The sequence below is a fragment of the Trypanosoma equiperdum genome (assembly GCF_001457755.1).
Source record: "Trypanosoma equiperdum strain OVI genome assembly, contig: ctg_125, whole genome shotgun sequence".
NCBI lineage: Eukaryota > Euglenozoa > Kinetoplastea > Trypanosomatida > Trypanosomatidae > Trypanosoma > Trypanosoma equiperdum.
In genome coordinates, this window is record NW_027123238.1 from 68,386 (window position 1) to 77,414 (window position 9,029).

Here is a 9,029-nt window from a genome sequence, read left to right on the forward strand (position 1 = left end):
CACAACAATGGCAACGGCAACAATGAGGATGAAGATAATTAAAATATGAAGGGAATTGCGAACACATATAGCGACAGGAACGGAAGGGAGGGAAAACGAAGAAGACCTAAAAAGTGTGGTGAAGCCTTCTACGCGGTTAAACCATCTACTCATAGTCAGCAAGTGCACGCGAGTAAACATATACAAGTATATAAATTCCTTTCCCTCTTTTTTTCCTTCCTCCTTCGCTTTCTTCTCTTTCGTCAGAAACGGTTTTGTATATATTTATAAATAAATATATATATATATATATATGCCGATGTACGAAAAAAAAAAACGTTCAGGTGCCACCCCGTTCATTCTCCTTCTCTTCTCCCGCTCTCTTAGTTAGCTCCGTCTGCATTTTTACATAAGTTATCCTACATAATTATAAATATACGAATTTATTTATACATATACTCAACTCTTTTACCTTTATGTCCACTTATGATTGCTTGAGTGCGGTTAAATAAATGCGGGGGTGGGGAACAAAAGAAAAGTGTAGGGCGGTTTTCTTCTTTTCAGTAATGCGTGCGTTTGACTATGTAATTCCGTGAGCACGTGGCATATTCACTATCTGCTCAGACATATTCGATTCTCTCAGTCTTTTTGCGCATTCATTTCACTGGATTTGTATCATTTCCTGTGTTTTGTGCGTGCAGTCTGCAGGTGTATTACTCTCTCATTCTGAGTTAATGCTGGTGCTTACTTTTTTCTGTGTTTCTTTTTTGTTTGTTTGTTCGCGCCACCACCCCGCTCCAACGAATCAAAACGCTATTTTTCTCAAAATGCAAAAACTGAGAAAAAACGTAGTGACACCAACAGGAGAGTAGTAATACCAATGACAACATAATGATAATGGTAATAATAAAAGGAGGGGAAGCGACCACACCTCAGCACACGCATGGGCAAACGAACAAATAAACATAAATATTTATTTATTTATATGTGCAAGATATTTTCGATCAAACACTCGGAAAGAAGCAACCAAATACAAAAAAATTCAGAGTCAACGTCAAAGGCGAATCAAGAAACAAAAATGTAGACGGATAAACGCAGAGACGAAAGGAAAGAAAAAGGTGAGGTGCGAACAGAGAGTTTGGGGGAGGCGGTGACAACGAGCAGGAAGGGAAAAAACGGGAGGGGAATTAATAGTGATAACTGTAGTGGGGGTAATGAAAATAATAATGGTAACAATAAACATAGCGCAGTTTGTGGGGCGCATCACCATTCCTCTCCAGGGCCCTCACTCGCCCGTACCTCTGTAGTTACATTCTGTGGTGACACCTGCCCAAATTCTGCAGTAAGCAGTTCTGCGGATGTTAGCGTGCAGAAGGTAACTATATATATATATATATATATATATATATATTAAACGTAGCCGAGGAGGGAATGGAAGGAGTAGTGTGTAAAATAAAATGATACGCAAAAACCACACATACGTACTCACCAAGCAACCAAAAGGAGTTAATCAAATGGGTTGGGGAAACAGTGTGGAACGAGAGGGGAACACTTTAGTGACTTAAGAGATGTCATGCATACGCTACTCACTTCCCAAGCTCACAGAGTGGTCAGAATCAAGCGCAAGAAGGGACACGGTTATACTAGGTTCCTGCGCTGAAACACTCGGAGTTACACATCGCCGACCACTTCTACTCCCGCTACTCCGTTCCTCAGTTGCCTGGTCTACTAGTGGTAAACTCCGCACAGAGACAACCTCCGGGGACGCTGATGCCAGCGTTGAAAAGGGCAAATGCGCGGCGCCAATGTGGGTTGTTAATCGTCCAGTCTCTTCCTTTCCACCAGAAACAGCGAGTCGCAGGGATCGTCCGTATATGGCCCTAAGGTCCACGATAGTTTGCGCATCATCAACGGACCATGCGACGAAGAATTCATCTTTGCAGGATTTACGCACCTCAAGCAAAACATGATGAAGGCATGTTAATGTCACCTTTATAAAGTCGAAAGGCCATGCGGATACGGCAGAGCAGCAGCTGGATATGTGCAAACGGACTCGAGTGATGGGGAGGTTTGGCCCCCTATTCGTAGAAGGAAATAAACGGGACCGAAAGATACCTGAGCCTGAAGAGCCCGCTGAAAAGAACAAGGGCGACTCCTTAGAAACGACAGCTCCATTTACGCGACCGAACCGAGTGTTTACCACAATGGTACCTAAATCCCTGCGCCGACCATACTCTTGATCCTTATGTGGCTGCAGAGTGTATTTGTGTGTTCCAGTTCGGCATATCTCTTCCATTGGAAGGCGGGCGACGCCGAGAACATCGCATAGCTCGATGTTGGTGTCCCAAACCTCCAAAACGATATGGCTGAGAACGTCAGGGACAAACGGAAGGACAAAAGTGGCTTTCGGATACTTCCACTGGGGTGCCGTACAGCCCGACACGAGTGGTGCAACTACAATACGCTTCCGTCCAACCCGTGCAGTTACGACAGGGTCAATCTGGAAATCATCAAACCCAGTCCCCTGAAGGCTCTCACAACTACAAATATGAACCTGCAAGAAGTAACCTTCTTCTATACTAGAGCTGGAGGTGTCGGTGAGGTGATTGGTAAGACCTGATCCAGGCGGTTGGCTGTGGCTGATAACATCTTGTATTGGAAACGAATGAGCCACCACTGTGAGTAGTCCCTTTCCCCCAATGTCAAGCATCATACGATTGCGTTTTGTGCCGTTCACGGTAACCGTCATTGTTGCTTCACCAATCTTGCTCGACTCATTGTTGTCATACACCTCCAAGTGATACGTTACGACGCAACCGGGGAGCGAGGGGCAAAGGATGAAGCAAGAAGCACGTTCCTCCGACCATTTCGCCTCATACGTACCAAAGTTCATTGCGGTGCGCATAATTACCTCCCCTTTGGGGCCCCGGATAATGACAAATGGATCAGGTACAAACTCTAAATCCAGATTTTGGCGTAGAGAAAGCGCCTCCACATGCACGACAAGCAACTTCGACGGTCGCTCCACGACGTCCTCCTCCCCACATGGTGTTTTGGTTCCAAGAATGGAAACATACAAGTCGCCATAGGGGTCCCCGCCGGTCCCCTGAGCGCGAAGGAGAGGTAAACACTGCACACCGGTACCGCCAAATGCGAGAGTGTCGACGGAAGTATCGTACGACGCCACAAACGTGTCGCGATGGAAAAGATCAAAACTGATTACACCGTCCCCCTGAGCAACACAAAAACTGGTTTGCCCCGGCCACGCGGGAGAGCGTGTTTTGGGTGCGATCTTATGGGTGCGCAGAACCTCTTTTGTCTTCCCATCCATCTCCACACTAATATGGACGGCAGCCTCTATACGATGCTTTAAGCCTTTCACCCCCAGTACCTGCAGGTAGATTGCACTAAAGTCATCAGATGATTTGCAAGCGTCCTCCTCCTCATCAAGATGCTTCTGCAGTGCGTGGTGCTTGGAAGTAGTAACGGCCATCATGCACACCTCAATAGTGGCTTTGGTCTCATTGATTTCATCATTAGATTCCGTAGCCCCACGATGCATGACCAACTTCCGAAGGCCAACACCCCTATTCTCTCCTAAGTCAGCTGCGGCCAGGTTGGCAGTATATTCAACCTTATCTTCCTGGCCCGCATCACAGATGCAAAAGCTGACGTCAGCATCACGGCGAATAAATGTTATAAAAGAGGCCACCTCAATCGGCCAGTCCGGTTCCACACGATCCTCCATAATTGGCGTTCTGATGAGGACGCGCGTCTTGGTATAAACCTTCACAATAGGGTACTGCATATCGTCACTTAGCTGGAGGCCCTCACACTTCCTAACGTGCATCAGCAGTAGTATCAAGTCACAGCTACTCTTACCACCACTACCAACCTCTTCCGTAATCAACTGCTGCTCTGCCTCTGTTGGTAAGCAGACACGCACCACTTGTTGAAAGTAATTTTGGTCGTCCAGTTTCACAAAACGATCAAGAGCAGACTGGAGTGCAGAAGCTGTGATTTTCGCTTGTTGTGTGTAATCCACGCTATTGAGTCTTGTGTATATGTTAGAGAAACTGTACTGTGTCGAACCGTGTACATCAGGCGTAAAAGGAGTTTGGGGATAAGGAGTATAATTTCTGCTCACCCCGCTAAGACTCCTACGCCGCAGCGTCCCATAAAGGGACGATGAATGCTGTAGATGGTGCTTACCACTGAGCCCCGAACATGGACGACCGGACCGCAGGAACAATGAAAGGCCGCCAAACTGTTGCCCCTTTAAGGTTGTATTTGCCATTTCATCGGTGGAGCGAAACGTTGACATAAAATCTGGTGTCACAAGAGCAACTTCGGGAGTGCGTGCTCGTCGGTGCGCAGTCGTACCGACTCCGTCTGCTAACTGTCGGTTGGTGTCGTTTAGCACGTCCTCCCCGTTAAATGGCGCGCCATCCACATTATAAGTGTTCACATTGTCTAAAGTGTACACAACAGAGGGCGGTAAGACGTACTGGGGGAACGTCAGATCGTCACCCACGGTTGTCTCTAACGAACACTCTCCCGTCACAACGGCACCGTCGTCCACCACCAATGTAACCTTGCTGCGATTTATTTGCCTGAGGAAGAACAGTAGTCTGTTTGAAGGTATTAGAAGGGCCTGCTCAAGTAACATTTGCCGCATCTCATCCACCTCATCAGAAAAGTCGCAGTCAATAGCACTAATTCCTAGCCCTACACCAGCGGACAACAAACTCCCCGCCTGCCCACCGAGTTCAGCCTCAATGACATGCTCGGTCTGCTGCCGTTCACTGCGCTTATCACTTTCATCCGTGTCCGCTGAGGGCAGCGCTACCTTATCCTCGATTGCATACGCGTTCCAATCAAACTTCTCCAGTGGCTCCTCCTTCACAGGAGTAGTCTTCGCTACCGCTACAAGCCTTGGCGTGCTGGGAAGTGACGGACTTCTGGGTTGCCCCTTCTGACGGAGTGAATTTGACTGCTTCGCCCCCGAAGAAAAGGCAGTTGTGCCTTTACGCGCGGGACCCAACTTTCGGGGTGCAGGGGTTGGCTCCATAACACTTTCCGGCCCGTACTGAGCGCGATAAAGTTCAATCCCCTGACGGCATATGTCAACTGCCTGTTCCCTTGCGTTTATGCTATCAAGCGCATCCTTCACTACATCAACGTGGAACATCCAGCCATCAACAGATGTGAGGGAGGTAACGTCTGTGGGCCACAAATGCGGATGGAGAAACAACTCACCCACAAACCCCGTTGACGTACGAGTCGCTACAGTATCTTCAGCACCTTCCATTAAGAGGGTTCCCCGCCCCACAATGAAAAGATGATCGCACAAGGTTCCCTTTTTGAATAACACTTGTCGCGGGGGCAGCACCACTGTTTTGGCCTTCTCCGCTATGGCCGCTCGGACCTTTTCTGTCGCCTGACTGAGACAGGGGACGCCTCCTAACAAAACAGTAAGGCTCATCACGTGCCTTGTCTTGGCGTCCTCCAACCACTGCTCACGCCTTCTCAGGGCTGTTCCAATCACGCTATCACACACGTGCGCCTTCTTCCTGAGTCGCTTCATAATGTGACGACGGTGCAAACAGTAAACTTCACATAAACACGTGGCAATCGCATGGCAGCAGCGTGGTTCATCAAAAATGACACTCACCTCGCCGAAGGCTGCGCCGGGGCCAAAGTCCAAAATGGGCTCCTTGCACACCACAACCCGAACGGCACCGCGGCGAATGATGTACACGTACGGATTACGGTCCCCTTCACCAAACAGGGTGTCGCCAGCGCAAAACACCTTCACCTCCATGAGGCGTGCGAGACGAATTCGCTCCCCTGCACTGAAGAAAGACCAAAGCCAACTGCGACGAAGCGTCAACGCGGTGGGAAAGTACGTTCGTTCCAAAACGCTTTCACATAATGGTGCAACAGTCATTCTCAAAGAGTCTAGCATCCCCTCAGCAAATGGCTCCATTGAGGTGTAATTGATGGCATCCCAAACCCAGCGAGCGGGTATTACTGCTACATCGGCATAACCGTGCGCCTTTAGACGCGAAGGTGCAAAATCCCTACAGAGAACGGTTTGTTCGCATAAAACGGAACGCTCAGGGTGCCGTATGTTACCAGACGTCTTATTCGGTGTGAAGTTTTTCTCAGATTTTGGTAGCGTCTCCTGCAACTCACCGAAGAGAACAACAATAATTCCAGTCGACAAGTACCATTCCCTCGCATATACAATCACCTCGCCATCTTCTAAGTAGTGATACTGTGCTCCCTCAGCAAGCAAGGTTAGCACGTCCATAGGCCAAGTGGAGATTATTGAGTTGGAACTCCGGTATGCCTGAACAATGGAGTCGATAGTGTAGCTCCGAAGCTCTGAATTCTTTTTGTGCAGTCTACTTCTTCGCAGCCGGTACATTCCCAACTTTGCCACTGGCACAAATAACTTTGCTAAAGTTTCCTTTGCCTCGCGTATCTCTGTCTCCCCATATAGGGTGTGTCTCCGTCCAAATGTGGTGGTGAATGGAGTCACACGATGAGCTTTAAGATCTACACCAGTGTTATCAGCACTGATCCCCCCATTCGTGTTGGTCGGTTGCAAGGGAATTGAAGCTTTTCGCTCATTATTACATCTGCTGAAACTCATTCGGTAGGGGTTTTGAGGAATTAAAGTCATCGTATTTCAGCCACACGCGAGATAAAAGGAGGAAAAGGCAAATAACAGTGTAGGGGAGTGCTATATAAAATACTCCCGAACCTCCACCACACCAATGTATGGAGTTGCTTTGTGTCTGTCAACCCTTTTGTTTGTTTGTGTGTGCGTGCGCGCAAGTACGTCCTCTCGCTCCAACTAAGAAATGAGCCGACCAAAAACTTGAATGTACGTATGTCACTCTCCCACCACACAAGCACGCGGGCCACAATAACACAAAGAGAATACAAAAAAAAATTATAACAATAACAATAACAACGACACCAACAAAAATTTCGAAATAAAAAAGGGTGAAATAGAACAATGTGTAATGCTAAGTGGCGGGGATGCGCCCTCCTTTCCTTTCCCACTTCTATTCTACCTTTCCTGTCTTTTTTGCTTTACTTCTCGGCAGGAGGACACACCTTCACTTTCCCCCCTATCTATATATCTAACTCCGTAACCCCTTCTCCCTTCCTTTGATTTGCTTTGTTTTCCCTTTTTTTGGGGGGAGGGAAGGGGGAAAATAAGGATTCTGAACCCCTAGTTTAAACTAAGAAGGAGGCTAACAAAAAGTTGGTGTAGAGTACCCCTTCTTTACACCTACCGAGAGACAAAGGGTAAGTACAGACAATGTTTAAAAAAGTAAAAGAAGGAGAAAGGAAAAAAAAGTGGCAGAACGGTGGGCAGCAAACAATGAATTAACACATGCAGTGGCATTAAGGGATAATCAAAATACTAAAAATAGAGAAGATGAAATGGAATGATAACCATCCACCTATGGGGAAGGAAAGGAAACACTACCTCCGCTAATCGAAAATTAGATCGCACAAAACGAGACCCCCACCGATCGGATGAGCGGTGCACGAACACCGAAAAGGATGTTTGAAGAGAAACGAAAAAAAAAAGCAAAACAGATGACAAAGAAAAAGTGTTGGCACGTCGACGCACAATAGTGTGATAGTGGCAACTACAAATGTAGTTTTCATACAAACAAGTCGAAAGGCGGAGAAATGCAGTATCACAACACAAGGGAACGCCCACATCAGTTCACAACTCACCGAAACGTACTCACTAGAGTTTAGCACCGAAGAACAATAAATGCCCGCACTCGCTTCTAATGTCACTGTCAATATGTTACTCACACGAGCAGCAACTTCCCCATGCATGTGTCCTCTATGATTAACAGTGCCCGCCTTCTCCCTTACGGGCAATGTAAAACACATCAGCTGTTTCTCTATTCTTCAAGCAACTTCTTCCTCTTTTGTTCTGCCTCCATTTTTACCTCCAGCGTCTGACTTTCCACCAACTTATCAATGTGAGTATATTCCTTCTGTATCTTCGTCAATAGCCAATCAACGCCCTTCTCCAGTTCAGGATCCTCCTCAATGCCACATGAAGGCACTAGATGGTAGAGAGAAACATCCCCAAAGAGTTCCTCCAAGAGGCCTTCAGAAACAATCTCAACGCCTCTGCTACTCTTTAAGTCCTTTTTGTTAGCCAGCACCAGCACCGGCTTGCCACGCACATGCTTGTGCTGCGCTACAGTGCGAAGTGCATTGAGGGATTCCTCCACAACCGCATCATCCGCTGCAGAGTCGATGACGAACATGAAACCATGACAGTCGTGGAAATAGTGAACCCAAATTCCTCGAAAGTTGGCGCCTCCGCCAAGGTCGAAGATGCAAAGATCGCACCTATCCGTCTGGAATCTTGTAGGAGTGAATCCGACGGTAGGCATAGGATTCTTTTCAATATTTCCTCCCAAAGCAGAAATGATCGTTGTTTTGCCGGCATTCTCAATACCAAATGTGCCTATTGTGATCTTCGTCAGCTTGTCCTTCGCCCCCAATGGCGACGACGGAAGCATTGTGGGATCATGTGCTGTTTGCTTCTTGGAGTTCTCCACCGTGACCAGCAACTCCCGAAGGTATTCAAAAGGGTTCTCGGGGCGCTCAACTAGCAACCTGGAAGCCATGAGCTCAAAGAGATGATGCACATTATGCTCCTTACAGTACGCAACACGACTATCGTGTTCAGAACTGCTCATAATCGATTCCTTTGAATATCTATCGGTTAATTAAAAAATATTCTCTTACTTAGAAACGATTCAGGTCACTTAGCTTCGGCCAATTCGGTGATTGTTTGATCCCTTTCTCAACACAAGAGCACAAACTCACGAAGCAAAACCCCCTTTCGCCACTAAATATGAAAAAAAAAAAGATAAACCAATAAAACACATAAGGTGGTAATACCTAAATAATACAGTGGTATCAAAATAATGTAACGCATAAACTTCTGCACGTGAACTTCCCGAACAAACACAAACACACAAACACACACA

General features: G+C 47.1%; 2 protein-coding genes across 2 annotated transcripts; both read right to left on the reverse strand.

Annotated features, from left to right (window-relative positions):
- Positions 1-1,561: 1,561 nt before the first annotated feature.
- TEOVI_000018300 (cAMP binding protein, putative) lies at positions 1,562-6,670 on the reverse strand (the record flags this gene model as incomplete). Its single annotated transcript, XM_067220946.1, has 1 exon — positions 1,562-6,670. The coding sequence occupies one exon, from the start codon at positions 6,668-6,670 to the stop codon at positions 1,562-1,564; it is 5,109 nt and encodes a 1,702-aa protein (XP_067077047.1).
- A 1,252-nt stretch (positions 6,671-7,922) lies between these two features.
- On the reverse strand, positions 7,923-8,735 carry TEOVI_000018400 (ADP-ribosylation factor, putative; the record flags this gene model as incomplete). Its single annotated transcript, XM_067220947.1, has 1 exon — positions 7,923-8,735. One exon carries the CDS (start codon positions 8,733-8,735, stop codon positions 7,923-7,925), a length of 813 nt encoding a protein of 270 aa, XP_067077048.1.
- Positions 8,736-9,029: the final 294 nt, after the last annotated feature.